The sequence below is a fragment of the Larimichthys crocea genome, unplaced genomic scaffold (assembly GCF_000972845.2).
Source record: "Larimichthys crocea isolate SSNF unplaced genomic scaffold, L_crocea_2.0 scaffold288, whole genome shotgun sequence".
In the NCBI taxonomy this organism is placed as follows: domain Eukaryota; kingdom Metazoa; phylum Chordata; class Actinopteri; family Sciaenidae; genus Larimichthys; species Larimichthys crocea.
The window spans coordinates 149,223-165,831 of record NW_020853787.1 but is presented as its reverse complement, the minus strand read 5'-3'; the positions used below and the strand labels follow the sequence as shown (position 1 = coordinate 165,831).

Below are 16,609 nucleotides of genomic sequence, written 5' to 3'. Positions count from 1 at the left end.
TGGACTTCAGGACTGTCTGATAACCTGACTGTGAGATAACGTGAAGTAACACTGAGATAACACCGTCCAGACTGTTTGTCAGTGAGCACCAAAAGTTCCTCAGTCCTGACCTTTTCTCTCAGCCAGCTTCACGAGGTCGTCACCTCGAATGAGTTCTCCAACAGTCTTGAAGGAGTTTTAATATATTACACCTCCTCTCCGCTTCAAGTGGGAACCACACATGCAGATGACATCCGTTCACCTTCTCTGCATCAACAATCTGAACCAAAAATCTAAAATTTGGACTCATCAGACCAAAGAAGAAGATTTTTATTGATCTAATGTCCATTCCAAGCAGGTCTCTTCTTGTTGGTCTCCTTCACTTGTAATTTTTTTTACCATGAATTCAACATTATGAAGCTTATTGACACTGTCAGAGACATATTAAATTAACTATTGTGTTTATTATTGAGGTTGTAGTTTGCGGTGGTGTTAAAATGGGCTGCATTACATCTCCACCACCTCATTTACTTACATCAGGAGGCCTTAATATTAGAAACACCTCTCTATATACTGCACTCCTGTATAACAACACCACCAAATAATGAAGATAAAGTAGATTTCTATAGTTTTTGTTGTATAAGATCATACTGGTTTGTGCAAGTGTACCTAATAAAGTGGCCGGTTGGTGTATGTGTGCTCTAACCTGGTGATTTCTGAGGCTGGTAACAGTTATGAACCTTTACATGAACGTTACGTTTGATGGTTTTTATGGTTCTATGACTTTAACTTAACGATACATTCAAAGTTCTTGATATTTTCTGGACTGTCGTGTCTTAAAACGGAGTAGCTCTCGCCGTAATATGAATCACTGCAGTAGTCGAATAGAGGTATTTACCAGATGGTTAGTGCAGAATGCTCTGGGAGACACGTTGGTTAAGTCTGGCTTGAATTTTGAATGACTTGCCAACAGTGCCACCGGCACCTCGTTCATGCTTCAGGGTGGGAACCACACATGCAGATAACATCCTACACCTTCACAAAGACAAGGCAGCTGGAACCAAAGACTCTAGGTGGTGGCCTCTTGGTCTTATTCTCCTGAGTCGGAGCCAGTTTCATTGTAGCATTTATGACTGCACATGATGATACATTCAAAGTTTGAGATATTTTCTGGACTGTCTGACCTTCATGTCTTCAAACCGAGTAGGTCTCGCCACAATAGAGCAATTTACCAGATGCTTAGTGCAGAAAGCTCTGGGAGATGTTTGTTTTTGAATAAATTGCAAAGCACCTCCTCCGTGCTTCAGGGTGGGAACCACACATACAGATACCATGCAGTTGGAACCAAAAACTCTAGGTGGTGGTGGCATTTGATGGTTTTTTGTGACGGCACATGAGGATACATCTAAAGTTCTTGATATTTTCTGGACTGTCTGACCTTCGTGTCTTAAAGTAACGACAGACCGTTGATTCTCTTTACTTAGCCGAGTCGTTCTTGGCGTAATATGGATTAGAGCAGTAGTTAAATTAGAGATATTTACACTACACAACACCTTGAGAAAGACAAAACACGGTGTATTTTTCAGAAATATATTTTATAGATGATGTCAGAGATGAAATGTCCAAAGCGTAGGTCCCAAAGAAAGATAACATTTTTCATCAATAGAGACAAACAACAAACAAAAAATAACTTTTTTTAATCCATTTACATGTAAACCGAGAATTGCTCTTGAGCCACAGTGGTTATATATTTATATATAGAACTGGCCGAGGTGGGTGTGACAATCAAAAAACGACAATGCCCTTTTTTTAAAAATCCAAACCGATATCCGTCATTTCTGTTACCGTTCAGAGATCTTTGAGACATTCTTTGGGAGAGTTGTGAATGTAGCAGAGGTTTGGCAGAGCGTGTTTCTCTTTAGCACAGTCCATACATGTCGTGTAAGTGCTGAATCATGTTAAAATATTGGAAATTCAATAAGAACAATATCAAATGTTTCTCAGTGGAGTCATTTGGACACCAGAGAGGAAGAAACCCACCCTGCCTGGTGCTCTCGGGGTGGAGTCGGAGTTGCCGCGGGAGGTTTTTTTTAATTATTTTTTTTTGTAAGTCCTCCAGTGTTGTTCTTCTATTGTGCAAATACATTTGTTACATAGACAAGCAGGCATGCTGACTCACAAACCATGCAAAGAGTTAAAGTTGGCGCGAGTAGACGGCGAAAAAAAACAAAAAAATTCACTGAAAAAAACCCAAATTAAACGAGTAACAAGTGGAATGTTTTGTTAGACGTGAAAAAATATCAACTTAAGCTCAAATTTTACAAGTTTATAAAATGGGATCAACTTAAAATAAACGTGATAGTCGTCTTTAATCGGGGTGTTTGACAGATGAGGGTTAATTTGGGGTGTAGTACCGGGTGTGTCGAGCAGGACGAGGGAAGAAGGAGGCACTGATGTTACGGAGAGAGAGTGCAACACATGCTCAGAAAGTGATTGACCTTGAATTTTCCGGTTAAAAAAAAAAAACTCTTCTGGATGTGTTAAGTGCATATCGCCCATGCACGAGAGGAAAATCCATCAATTAGGCAACAAAGTGATCAAACGTTTGTTTCTTTTCTTGTGGTGTGTTGCAGTGCCGCGTCATGATTTCACTCGAGGGCCGAAAAACAGTGCAGCTGATGACGAGTTAAATATCTTAAGTTCACGGAGTGATCGTACGCCATACTGTTTGTCGCTCACAATATCATAGCTGTCATTAGTTAGAGTACATTTCTAAATTTTCCATATACAAATCTCCTATAAACAGTACATGTTATAAATACACAATTGATGAAAATGCAGAAGAGAGCCGTAGAAAGAAAGAAAGAAAGAAACGGAGCGTTGCTCCTCGTTTTTGATAAATACAAGAAAGAAAGCGACAATAGTAAGTGTGTGAATGGCAGCCCTATAACTATCCAGAAAACGGATAAAAACACAAAATCTATGGATGAAAAAAGTTAGAAAAATAATCTTATACGATAAAAAATAAAAAGTGGACACGCTTACCAAACACGTTTTTTTGTTTTTTTGTTGTTTTTTTGTTTTTAACGATATCGTAAAACGACAACTCGTATGTGGAAATCATACATGTAGATACAAACGGGGCAATACTCGATTACTGCCTCTCAAAATATATTCAATTCAATATACATGACTAATGTTTAAGCTCACACTAGCAAAGGAAAAAACAAAACAAAAACAAAAAAAAGGTAGCTGCCAACCGGCGAAGCACGGGAGGCCGATCGGCGGCGTACGCTCGATGATTAAATCAGTAAACATTGACGTGGAAGGGAGGAGGGGGCGCCGATACGAGAGATGCTGCCAGCTAAGTGGAGTGAAAGTACTAACTGTATATGCAAACTCATGCTTTGGCTTTTCTTGCTTGGCTTTCTCTTTTTTTGGATAACATTCAAAAAATCTTGCAAAAATGCTCCGGCCTCTGCTCAATGCATGCTTCATGTGTCGAACAAAGCAATGACTTCAGTTTAAAGGGAAGCTACATCGAAGGCTGAACCTTTTTGTTGTTGTTGTCGTTGTCGTTTCAATCTTTAATTTCCTCGTCTGAAGGTCTCCACGTTCGCGCCTAAACTGAAGCTGGCAACTACCTTTACAAAGCGTCAGAAAAATAGATCCATCCAAAAGTAAAGTAACTCTTCAAGAGAGGCTGTGAGAGACAGAAATGTTGTCGTCGTCACGTTCCAAGTAAACATGCTGAAAGATTGTTTGCTTTAGTCATTCTCCCTCACCCGCACGCAAAAAACTGGAAACTCTCCCCGTCTCCGCTTCCGCCGATTTCCTCGGCGCGAAAAATCTTTTGACTTTAAGGCAATCTTTTCCTGAACGATCCTGAAAATCTCCCCCCCACCTCTTTTTCAACCAAGGCACTCCTCTCACTCGACGGGGGGCTGCTGCTCCTCCCAAAGCGAGGCGACAGTCCGTTCGTCAAATCTTTGCAAAAGCCGACTCAAACTTCGGGCCACAGTGAACGCATCTCGTTAAAATAGTATCTCGGCTGCCGCGATGCCCTTTCTTTTTGTTTGTTTTTTTCAAAAGTTTTTGTGTTTGTCGAGAAAAATAGTTGAGAAAAGAGAAAAAGAAAGTCCCGCGCTGTGTCTGGCAGCCGGGCTCGTCCGCTGTCCCTGGTGTCCATACGGTTTGTGGTCAGAAGGCAGCTGTGTAAAGCACCGTTTGTTTCTGCGCCTCTCTATGGCGAGACCTGATCTCGCCCCAAAACTCCAAATACACTCGCCCGCTCGCTGCCGTGGTCACTTGGTTTAGCCGCTGTGGGCTTCACGTTGGGGTTTGCGAAGACTGACAGAAAAAAAATGAGTGTCTCTGAGCGTCGCCGGGCGACGCCGGTATGTTTAATTCTTTTTTTTTTTCCTAATTCAGTCCTCCCGTCTCCTGATTGGCTCCCTACTCTGAGGCTGAGCCCACCCCCTCTCCTCTCGTTTTTGGCCGAGGGGCCGCCAATCAAGGTGACTGACGTGGTGAGCGGGGTTAGAAGGGACTAAATGAAGGGATCAGTCGAGACTCTTCGCAGCTCAAAGAGGCGTTCTCCGGAGAGGTCAATGGTAACAGTGTGACACCCTCGTGTTGCCCTCTGTTACAGCGGCTCCTCCTCCTCCATCGGCTCCTCCTCCGGTCTGTGGAGGAGACGAAAGATGTTAACACATCACATGATGCATTCAGCGGTCACACACTTCACATTTACACCTCGTTCTGTCCTGATAACGTGTCCGGATGCAGATCAGACTCAAGCACCAGGTGTAAACGTGTCGGTGTGAAGGTGAAAACTTCAAATAAAATGCAAAAATATTTTATTTCCGCACGTCCTGCAGGGTTTGAATTAGTACCTGACAGTGAGAATGTGTGTTTTCTACTAATTTTAATGACTTTAAATCATTTTGTTTGTTTGGACCCTTCACCTTTGATCCATGGCGTTGGTGTTTGCCACGGACAGAGAAGCCATGGCGCTGACGGCCTCGGCCTCCTCCGAGTCTCCTCGTTTGGCCTCCAGGAGGGAAAGTCCGAGCCGCGGCGAGTAACGATGCACCGAGCGCCAGTATTTACCTGCAGAGAGATGAAGACATAAGAGCACACACACAAACACACACACCTCGTGTGACCGGAGCAGTGTCAGTTTGTGAACTCACTGTGAGTCTCTAAAACTTTCTCCAGAGAGCGGACAGCGTTGGGGTTGGGTCTCTGCTCGAGGACGGCCTTGGGCAGCGGGTCCAGCTGCACACACAAGAATGTAAACACAAGGCTGCATTACCAATACTCTCCACAAGAGGGGGGGATAATCTGGAACTAATGCAGCATGTCACACGATTAATGAGTAATGAAGCGACTCTTTCAAAATAAAACTTCATGTTTGTGTCCTCGAGCTAATTCGACGCCCGCTTTCATGTCGGAGCTCGAGTAATAATACATTTGCACGGGATTAGTGCAGCTTTGTCCTCAGAATAAAACATTTCTGTTTCAGTGCCAACGCGGCAGATTAAAACAGGATTAAAGTGAATTAAACCTCCAGATATTAAAATGACGTCACGTCCACAGGTAGGGGCGTAAAAATAGATGTTTGATTGGATGTTAGAGCTGTGACCTTCTTACCTCCTGGCCTAGCAGGGCGGCCACGCACGCCTCGGAGGCGTCGCAGATGGCGGTGAGGTCGTGACCTCCCTCCAGAGCCAGAACCACCCGGCCTCCGGCGAGAGTCATCAGCTGCCTGGTCAGATAGCCAAAACCTGACGGGAGGAGAGAGAGAGCGAACGTAAATGAACGTGCGCTGCAGCAGCAGTTTGTCACCTTCAGTGCCCGACCAACACTCACACTTAGACGTCAGAGTGTAGCCGCCCAGGGGCGGAGGGTGTCCCTCGACGGCGTCGAAGCCCGAAGAGACCAGCACGATGTCCGGAGCAAACTCGTTGGCGATGGGCATCACGACTGACCTGAAGGGGAGAGGGTGGAATATATATTTAATCCACCTCAAACTTGTGAACTCTTAGTATTTCAAGTCTTCTGATGGCGTCTCCTTCAGCTTTCTGACTAGATTAATCAGTTAATTGAGCCGCACTCATCATAAAACAATCATCTAGGACATATTATCTCATCTTCGTGGCTTAATCTGGATAAAAACCCAGAGGATTACCTGTAAACGGACCTGGTTTATTGAGTAAAAGTCGATTTATATTTATATCTGCACGATGTTTTTGAAGCTGCTCTGTCTCTGTGTGATGCTGTGACGTTACCTGAAGGCAGCCAGGTACTCTGCATCTCCCATGGGTGGATCGAGGCCTCCGGTGAAGGCGACGTTGACGTTGAAGCCGACTCCGGGCCCGCTGCCCACCTGCAGAGAGACAGACAGGCGTTCACAAGGACAAATTCAAGGAAATTCAAGGATTTCAAGGACCTGTGACCACACAGACACACACCTCGTCAGGTGCTCCGCTTCCAGGGAAGAAGTTGCCGTCGTCGTAGCGATGGATCGACAGGTAGAGGACGTTGGGGTCGTCGTAGAACGCTTGCTGGGTGCCGTTGCCGTGGTGAACGTCCTGAGGTCAGACAGCAATCACAAATGTTACACACTCTGTGTGTGCCTTTTAAAAAACACACACTACCATAAAAAAAAAAAAGAGACCGACCCAGTCCACGATGAGGATCTTGTTGACGTTGAGTCTCTGCTGCAGCAGTTTGGCTGCGATGGCCACAGAGTTGAAGTAGCAGAAACCCCTGAAACAGCAGAGACAGAGAGAGAGAGTCTAAAATAAACTCCATGGTTGATGTGATTTCCGTTCCAGCGCCGTCTGTTTGCACAGATGAAGTGTGGCGACGGCTGTGGCCTTACATGGGAGTGCTTTCCTCGGCGTGGTGTCCAGGAGGGCGGACCACAGCGAAACCGTTCTGCGGAGACAGAAAGGAGGGACAGTCTTTCAGCCACCGTGGCACGCTCTGTGTTTACCAAGCCGTGGTTAAAACTCATTCAGCCCAAAACATAAAGAGGAGAGGCTGTGGTGTTCAGCGTTAGTCTGTCGTGCATTTCTCTCGGTTACCTTCAGCTCTCGAGTGGCCACTTTGAAAACGAGCTCCACCACGGAGCCGACGGCGAGGCGGGCGGCGCTGGAGGAGTGGACCTCGTTCCAAATGGTGTCGCTGTCCACCTGGAAACAAACAAACAAACACTGCTCACTGAGCTGAAAAGTCACAGGTGCAAAGTTAAATATCTGCACAGACGTGCTGAATGACGCCTGGTCGCTCAAACAAACCATCTGTCAAAGCGTGCACGCTCTCAATCCTGCATAACTTTAAGCCTTAATATAATCTGAACAGGTGAGTTGTATATAAATTCACCCTCGGCATCATGGGAGTTGTTGTCTTCTTTGTTTAAACAACCACCACCGCTGACGTCCACTAACTTATCTGCACTGTATCTGAGTGTTACTCACCCCGACTCCTCCACACGGCAGCCGCACGAACATCGGAGTGATTGAACCTGGTGATCAGAAAATAAATGTTAAAATATGCCTGGATTTTAGCAGGTGTGTGTGTGTGTGTGTGTGTGAGCTTACAATCGAGTTTCTGTCTGAGAGGGTTGGTGCCGTACAGCAGGACGTGGGCTTCAGAGTGAACCGTCTGCAGCTCTTCCAGCGTGGCCTTCCTCCCACGGATACACTACACACACACACACACACACACACGGATACAACTCTCATATGCAGTTTACAACTTTGTGTGATGTTCACTGTCGAGTGTTTTCTCTCTAACTCACACACCTCACACTGCGCTCGCAGCCCGGTCTCCTGCAGCCGAGACCAAATGCTCTGAATCCGGCCGGCGTGCTCCGGGTGGCTGTTGGTGTTTCCACACATACACTGATGCTTCTGCATGAGAGAGTCGTACACCAGGCCTGAAACACACACAGACACACACACACACACTTTGACAACTGAATCATAAATCGACGAGAAAATGAATAAGTGGCTGTTTTTAGAACGAAAAATGACAAATTTCCTCGTTCCAGCTTCTCAAATGTCACTTTTCTTTGTTTTTCGTTCACGTTCGTTGCGTGTCTCGTCTAATATTCTCATTCGATGCATGTTTTTTCCTCTGAATCGCAGTTTGAGGAGGCCAGACTGTTTTAAAAATATCTTAAACTATGTTTGCACAGTCTGCGGTGATAAAACTCTATCATCTTTCTTCTTCGCTCTCGGCTCCCGACGTCTGAGAGGAAGACAAAGTGGGTGAGAAAAAGGTTTTGGCAGGATTAGCTCCTCCAGCTCGATTGTTACTGCCGTTACACCGTTATCTGGCCAAATTCACCTGCTTTGTCTTGGACGAGAGTTTCTCTTTTCATCATCAGGAAGGAAACAAACTTCAGAGCAGAGTCGAGCTACAGTTGTAAATAATAGATAAATGGATGGACGGGTGAAAGAAGCGGATAAGAACCTGTGGTGAAGCGAGGTTTGGAGGGAGGGTCGGACGCCGGGACGCTGATTGGGAAGGAGGACGCTGAAGCCGGAGACGACTGAGCTCTGGAGAGCGGGCGGTGTCCCGGGAAGGAGATGGACAGGCCGGCAGCCTCCATGGAGGCCTGATAGTTTCTCAGCTGATGGATGCGCTGCTGCTCCAACAACAGGGCCTGCTGCTCAGAGGAACACACAGGACAGCCGTCATGAGTCGTTTTATGGAAATATAAATGTACCTGGGGAGGAAACAGTGCAAGTACAACTTGTGGCCAAGAGATGGCGGCCAAAACTAACGATGCAGTTCCAGTTTCATTCCAGAGATGCCACGAGACAAAGAGCCTCAAACACAAGTCTGTGTCTGCCTTTGTTTTCAGGATTTCCCCACAAACACCCACCATACGTCAATTCTTGGAAACCTCCTATCGATTCTCTCGGCCTACGTCTCTCCGTCCTCTACCTGTCTGAACAGCAGCTCCTGCTCCGCCTGCCTCTCCCGCTCCCTGTGCTGCTGCTGCAGCGCCTCCTCCTGCAGCTCCTGCGGGTCGGGGGGCTCCTGCTTGATGGTGACCCCTGCCGGCAGAACCGCTCCGTCCTGGTGCTCCCTCAGCTCCTCCTCCGTCTCCTCCGGGTGGCTCTGGTGCTGGCGGCCCACGGGGGAGTCGCCGGGCTTGGCCATCATCTGTGATGAGAGAGAGAGACAGACAGGAGGGTGATGCTTCACAACAGAACAGCAGCTCTGAATCTAATCACTCCTTTCTTCTTTTAACGAGCTTAATTTGGATTACTCGGTATCAAACCTCTCCGTCCTAATTGAACGTGAGCGGCCTCCGACATTCCTCGCTCCCCGCCGCGCTGCCTTTCATCGGCTCCCTCTGAGGCCGAGCGGTGACTCACTCACTCGTCTATTCTTTCACTTTCACTGACGTGCACCGTTAGAAAAAAGGCGCCATTCAAGGATGCAGAGCACTCGCCTCTGCGGCGCTTCAGACTGAGAGAACAGCCACAAGTGTTTGCTGGAAGCCTCTCCGGCTCCAGCTACAGGTATGTGTTTCCCAGAGCTGCAGGGTCGCCTGGCACGGAGCTGACCCGGCATTGACGTCAGAGCATTCACCAGCTCTCATTCACCCTCCTCCTCCTCCTCCTCTACTGTTCTCCTTTTCTTTGCATCTAAACAAGCCCCCCTCCTCGTTTTTATCCCCGACCCCCGACACCTCCTCCTCTCTGCTCTACTTTCCCAGAAACCTCCTCACCGAGCTCAGATCAGAGGTAAAACATAAAAAAAGTGACACTTTACGATCATATAGGACAAAGAAAAACAGCTGGAACCTGTAAATAAGAATCAGATTAAAGCTTTAAAGGACGAGTGTGCACACCTTGTTTGTCACTTTCAGAGCTACAACTTTTCCAAACAACTAAATTCATTGTTTGGTCTATAAAATGCAAGAAAACAACGAAGAGCGCACCGTAACTTTGACGGTTTTGATCAAACGTTTGAAACACCGTGGATCAGGTATCAGCTCCATGTTCTACCTCCGATGTTAGAATTAAAATATGACAAAAAGAAAGTCTGTTTACGTTTTACTCAGACTCAAAATGATCCAGCTCCACTGGCTGCCTGCCCGCATTCAATTCATATCACAAAAGCCGACGACAAAGTCGTCCAAACTTTTCTCGTCTCTTGTTCCCCGTTGGTGGAACGAACTTTTGGCGCAGTGACATGTCTGTCACGCCGTACCTCCATCGCTTTGGATAAAAGCTCAATGACTCGACATTAACGTCTCTTGTACGTTGTTAATTTAACAGAATAAAAACACCGTCTGTCTGCGATGGAGGTTTTCATTCCTGTCCTTCAGCGCGCCCGAGGCTGTTATTGAGATGTTTGTGTGAAAAGCTGCCACTGGAGAGCTCTGAGACATATGGAGGGAGTGAGGAGGAGGTGGAGGAGGAGGTGGTGGAGGAGGAGGTGGTGGAGGTGGAGGAGGAAATCCCTTGTTTCATCCACCCACCTCTCCCTTCAGCGAGTACTCTGCGTCGAACAGGTGAAGCCAACCAGAGCCGGCTGGCTGCTTCGCTTCCTCCCTGACCATGTAAGGCAGAGGCTTCCGCTCTGTTGCCATGGCAGCGCACAGTTACCTCGCAGTCCGTGGCAACTGTCTCGGGCCACAGTCGCAGAGACGTGGATGCAAACACACACACACACACACACACACACACACACACAGGCTGTGTACATGTTAACCCGTACCTGCCTCGAAAACACGTGACCGCCTACACAAACAACGACAGCTCGCGTGCACGGGATTCATTAATTAATTATAAAGGCACGTGTCTCCACCCCTCACCTTGTTAAGGTGGAGCTGCTGCTGCTGGAACTGCTGCTTGTGCTTCTCCAGGAACTGCTGGTGCTGCTGCTGGACCACCAGCTGCTGCAGGGCCAGGGCCTGGGCGTGAGCCTGGGCGGCGCTCCCCTGAGGCAGAGGGGCCGACTGGGTTCGCCCCAGAGGCCGGTGCTGCCGCTGCAGCTTGGCCATGGACGCTGCCGGGGACATGGACAGACCGCTCACACCTTGGACACAAAAAAAAAAAAAGACTTTAGTTCAAGGTGACGCTTGACGGTTGTTTGGGAAAGCTGCAGCTCTTAATGGTGAGACCTCATGAAGTATTTAGACTAGGTGTCACGATGATGCATGCGTCTGTGTCTGCAGGGAATACTTCAGGTGGCAGCCACCATGTTTGGACGCAAAGACGTTCGAGCCCCGACCCCTGACCTTTTATTAAGTCCTGGAATAATAATAAAATACAACAACTGACTTTCTGATTTCACTTTTTACTGGTGTTGGACCGGAGATTAGTCAGCAGACGTATTTGTGAACTGAGTAAGAAGAACCATCTGTGCTGCGGAAAAGTTCAGATCAGGTGTTGCGGTGAAGCGAGTGCTCCATCCTGTCTCGGATGTTTTATTTCTATGAGGTGAAGTGATGGAGAGACTTATGCACTAAATCTTTGGGGTGTATTGTACTTTTATTATTTTTCTAGCTTGCTTTGTGTTTTAATACCGTCTGCGTGTCTTCTATCTGTTTTATTTTGATTTCGTTTTAGCCGTCTTGGCCAGAAACTGAATGCTCGCTCTCTCTTATTCACCATCTACGTCGCTCAACCGCTCTGTCGGACACAAACTAAATTAAACCTCTTTGTGTTTCTCTATTTTGCAGCGTAAAATTTCGAGTCAGACTCAGATTTAGAAGCTGCTTCGTGAAACACAACAGAGTTTAGATAGTCCCAGTTTCAGAGATATTTAAAGTTGGATCCGGCTCGACTTCTCCACCAATCAAATTAATGGAAAATACTGTAATTTCACCGCAGCAGCAGCGTCGGATCCTGTCTGTCCTTTTAACAGTGCATCATCCTTGTGAAGAAAGTGAGGCTTGATCCAGCCTGGAAAATCATCCTGGAGGTCCTTGAAAATGTAGATGACACTTTCTCGACTCTGAGCAGAGGAGTAAATTACTGCATCTGGACTCTAATTTACTCTTTGCTTTGCTGGCCTGTGTGTGTGTGTGTGTGTGGGCGTGCACGTCCTTGTCCACATCCAGACACACACACACGTGCGTCTGTATGTGCGTCATTGCCCATTCACTGTTACCGCCGCGCTCAGAATAGCAGCAGAGCGGCAGTCAGTGAATGAGCTGATGGGAACAGACGCACAATGCGTCCATGTCACACTCTCGTAGCGCGCGCTGAGATATGAAAGGAGCTCATTAGTTTTAGCAAATGAATGGACGTCTGTCAGCGTGAGGGGGCACACAGTGTACCACACATCTCAGCGAGTGTGACGACGCGCTGCTTCTTTTTTTTTTTGTGTGTCACGGACTGATAGAGCTGCGATTGTTCTTTTATCACTGTGAAACTTCGCTCAGCGCTCCTACCTGTCACCAGGGGGCTCTGCGCCGGGCTCTGCTCCATGAGCACCATGTGCTGAAGCAGTGGACTGTGTGCGCCGTGCCCGCCCGTCCCCGCTCCGCCCTCGGCCAGGTAAGGGGTCAAGTGGCCGCCGGAGAGGAAAGGAGGGCTGAGGGAGAGCGCCGGCTGCAGACCTCCGTCCTGCTGCGTCGACGTCACCTGGAAGAAGAAGAAGAAGAAGAAGGAGGTTAGGCTGATTTTGAACGAACGCTCGTCTGCTTGCAATTTGGCCGCCTTGGCAGCGGTTTCCTCCTCCTCACATTGGAAGCAGCCGTGGCCGTGGCTGTGGCGGGCAGCCCCAGGGTGATGTTGGGTAAGGATGGCGAAGTGTAGAGGGACAGCTGGTTAACGGAGCCACGCTCAGCACCGCTGCACAGCCTCTGGGCCAGGGACGCCTGGGAAGCACATTTAAATGATTTATATGTTTGCGTCATGAAAAAAAGACATTGCAGGGCTGCACACATGGGGAAAGAGATAAGTTTGCACCCTACGTGATATAAAACGTTTTATTTTGGGTTCATCTCGTACAAAGACTTCAGGACTGCAGCTCGTGTTTCTGCAGGAAAGTGAGAAACTTGCAAATCTTTATGAACACCCAGGCTCCAGGTCAACAGGTCAAGTTCTGCCTTATTAAACCAAGAGTTAAAGAATAAAACACGTACGTGTGTGAAGTCATAACAGCGCAGTGCCCTGCAGCGTGTGTGTGTTACCTCCGTGTTGTTGGAGACTGACACAGTGATGCCGTTCTCATTGGGGATGTTGTTGGAGCTGTTGTTCGGGGAGCTCGGGCCTGAGCCGGGGGCGCTGCTACACGCAGAGTCTGAAACACACACACACACACACACACACAAATCAAATACAGAAGATGAAAATCAAACTTCTTTTTTAAAAGCGACAGACGGCGTCTTGTGCGTCTCCTCACCTGCCATGTCGAGTGAGCGCTTCTTGGCGGTGGTGATGGGGCTGTCGCGACGTCGCAGCAGCGGACTGCTCCTCCGCTCGCTCACCTTCTGCTTCAGCCTGGAGCGAAGCTTCAGGTTGGGCTCCGAGGCTGAAAGGAGGACGGAGAGGAGACAGACCAAATGTCATAATCATATCGAACACCAGCACGGATAATGTCGCAGGATCTTGATGTGAAAATGGGAGCGACGGGTTGGTGCGGCGACGTTTTACTGGAGATTTTCCGATGGTCGTGAGCTTTGGGTAGTGACTGAAAGAATGAGATTGCGGATCTGCGAGGGAGCTCGGAGTATCAAAAAGGAGCCAGCTGAGGTGGTTCGGCATCTGATTTAGGAGCCTACCTTTGGAGGAAACCCCCCTCTGGAGGAACTGCTCTGCTAAACCTGCTGCCACCGCGACCCGACCCCGGGTAAGCCCAGGAGAACGGATGGAAGGACGGACAAGCTGTAGCATGAGAAGAGTTCAAGAAGCCACGCCCGATCTGTCAAAACAGGGTGTGTCTGGGTTCTTGTTGCAGCCTGACGAAGGTCAAACACTGCCGCGTTGTTGGTGTGAGTTAACCGCCTCGTTGAGTCACTCAGCCTCCTCGGCGTTACAGATAAGTGGCGGCGGTTTGGACAAATCAATGTAAAGGGCGGGAGAGTCACCTGAGCTTCAGTCTCGCGGGTTTCATCTTAAACCGGCAGCTCGACTCATTGATCTGTCAGTTATGAAACCTGTCTGCTAGACGTGCGGTCTTTCTTTTTGAACGTGCCAAATCCTGATCCGTTTTCCCGGTGACACTGCGGCTGAAAAAGCAATTAGCTCCAATTTGGGAGCCATGTCTGATTGCCTCGAGGCCTTTTGTGTACACCGACACAGACTTGTGAATGGAGACGTGGAGACGGGAACGGCATGTCACCTTGGCTTCTGCCACGGAGGCTAATGCTCCGTTTATTCTGCTCTGCCAATCAGCGGCAAGCTCGCATAATTTCACTATTCATTATCCAATTTTTAAATCATCAAAGAAGGGACCGAATCCAATGTGGTACACACACTAACCCCAATTATGACATAACCAAATTAATCTGCTATTATAAACATACTGAAACATTCACCTGGAACAAACTCGCATGTAAAATCCCTTTGAGGAAACAAACTGATTCATGTCGGTACTACAAGTCAGAGTATCGTGGCCCAACTAAACATTTATTAACATTTATTATTTAAGTTAAAGCTCCAGTGTGCAGGATTTGCTGTCATCTAACACAAGCTGCAGTTCCTCAATCGTCCACTTGAGGCTGGCTCCAGAAGTGAGTCAGTCTCCATAAGTCCCCATGTTTCACAGCAGAAATAAACATGTTTACAGCCTGGTACAAAAAACAGTTTTGTTCTCTGTAGCTAATTTAACCCGTTCATGACAACTGTACTGAGGGTGAATTTATATACAACTCACCTGGTCACATTATATTAAGGCTTAAAGTTATGCAGGATTAAGAGTGTGGACGCTTTGATTGACAGGTGGACGGCTTGTTTGAGCAACCAGGCGTCATTCGGCCATCCTCAGGTCCAGGTAGCACAGATTTTGGGTTACGTATACGCCGTCTATTCTTTATACCGACAGTGGGTTCAACATACTTCTAAATCTAAGACACTGCACCTTTAAGACCTGAACTACAAAATCTGTATTAATCATTAATATGGAAGTAGCTAAATCTCGCCTAGTTCAGACTGTCAGTACAATATCTGCTGTCATTCATCCCGAGCAGAATAAGGTTTAAGTGTCCGTTAACCTTCAAAGCTTTTTTTCCTCCTCTTCAGTGTTTCTGTATTTACTGCTGTCTGTCTTGATAGACAAGGTTTTGTATGAGGCATCAATCCTTTATTCCCCGTCTGTACAGAGAATTAAAAAAAAACTGAAGCTGTGACCGTGAAGATGAGCCAAAAATCTACTTGATACAGAACAATTTGAATAATGCTTGATATCATGAGATCGTAACTTTGCAATCTTTATTTAATCAGAGCTACGTGCCTACTGAAAAAAAAAAAAAAAAAGAAGCTGTCTTGGATCCATCTCACACGACCTTAACCTGACGTCAAACTCTCTGGCTTTGTTCCAGGATCCGAGGATACAATCACACATGATATCGACGCACAGATGGTGCATTGTCGCCTCGTTAAAATGGGCCTCACAGCCGAGGTGAAAGGTTGTGTATTCAGTGAGCGACATCCTGTATTCAGACGGCCGCATGTTGCTTTTGTGTTCACGGGCGAGCTGGGGTTTTTCAACCGACGTCATGTGCGGTACAGTACCAGTCTGCCTATGTGCCATTGTATCCGTGTGAAGGACGGGCTGCCCCAGTTAGGCTACAAAAAAACACCTCGGTGGGCGTCTATCAAAGAGAACAGCTACACGGCCTCGAACTTTCCCAGCCCATCTCCGTCTTTCTGATGCATTCATGTGTGAGCGAGAACATGCGCCGCACACAAGAGCATGTTTTATGTTCATGCGATGCTCGCTCATCCCCTGCATGATTTTAGGCTCCAGGTTTCTCACAAGGCGCCTCTTGTCACGCAACCCTACCTTGCCTTGCATGCTTTACCGCTACAAATCAACTCGTGAGACACAGGGCAGATTTAGGCGGGAAGCATGATTCACGTCTTTGCCCATTTTTAGAGGCGGAAGGATCTTCAGAAATCGTCGTCCAGTTGCTCTTCTGTTGTATTTCTGTTTTTAAGGAGCGTTTGGAGACCACCAGTAACCGCAGCTGTCGCTGAATCAACAAATCGGCGCTGACACCTTTACCTTAACGTGTCGTCACACTGTTCTAAATGTGCTGCAATAAATTTCTCAAACGTCAGAGATGGGAGATGCACAAAAGAGTGTTGTTGCTCCCTTTGACCGTTGCTGGGAGCCGCCGGGTGCCAGTCCTCTAACTTTATGGCCAGGCGGTGATATAAAAGAGCCTCTAACCTCTCCCGAGCTGCCATTACCATAAGTAAACCCCGCAAAGCACGTCATCGCTGTGGGCAAATATCAGGGTGGCACAGGTCCTCTCCTCTCTCGAGTACAATCCTCGGTCTTATAGAAATCGAGGGACGAGCCGACACTCGCCATCTTCCAAGTTGTGGCATCATCGTGCCAGCTGCCGCCTTCTTCACTCCCTCCGTCCTCCACCTCTAATGTCTTTTGAGGTTTTTTAACTGGTCAGCGAAGCCACCAC

The 16,609-nt window shown here is 47.6% G+C and overlaps 1 protein-coding gene across 8 annotated transcripts in view; it reads right to left on the bottom strand.

The window, feature by feature from the left end:
• Window positions 1–1,656: 1,656 nt before the first annotated feature.
• Window positions 1,657–16,609, bottom strand: part of LOC104935066 (histone deacetylase 4) — a 47,552-nt gene continuing 32,599 nt past the window's right edge. For all 8 annotated transcript variants that reach the window (XM_027276065.1, XM_027276069.1, XM_027276066.1 and 5 more), the window contains 20 exons: window positions 13,369–13,497; window positions 13,157–13,266; window positions 12,707–12,841; window positions 12,413–12,605; window positions 10,829–11,052; window positions 8,944–9,165; window positions 8,467–8,662; window positions 7,794–7,927; window positions 7,590–7,692; window positions 7,467–7,513; window positions 7,074–7,181; window positions 6,869–6,924; window positions 6,666–6,753; window positions 6,456–6,575; window positions 6,273–6,370; window positions 5,854–5,972; window positions 5,635–5,768; window positions 5,175–5,259; window positions 4,947–5,091; window positions 1,657–4,664 (listed from right to left, as the gene is read on the bottom strand). In XM_027276065.1, coding sequence (XP_027131866.1) covers window positions 4,625–4,664; window positions 4,947–5,091; window positions 5,175–5,259; window positions 5,635–5,768; window positions 5,854–5,972; window positions 6,273–6,370; window positions 6,456–6,575; window positions 6,666–6,753; window positions 6,869–6,924; window positions 7,074–7,181; window positions 7,467–7,513; window positions 7,590–7,692; window positions 7,794–7,927; window positions 8,467–8,662; window positions 8,944–9,165; window positions 10,829–11,052; window positions 12,413–12,605; window positions 12,707–12,841; window positions 13,157–13,266; window positions 13,369–13,497 — 2,486 coding nt within the window. In that variant the 3' untranslated portion in view covers window positions 1,657–4,624. The remainder of the gene's footprint in view (window positions 4,665–4,946; window positions 5,092–5,174; window positions 5,260–5,634; window positions 5,769–5,853; window positions 5,973–6,272; window positions 6,371–6,455; window positions 6,576–6,665; window positions 6,754–6,868; window positions 6,925–7,073; window positions 7,182–7,466; window positions 7,514–7,589; window positions 7,693–7,793; window positions 7,928–8,466; window positions 8,663–8,943; window positions 9,166–10,828; window positions 11,053–12,412; window positions 12,606–12,706; window positions 12,842–13,156; window positions 13,267–13,368; window positions 13,498–16,609) is intronic.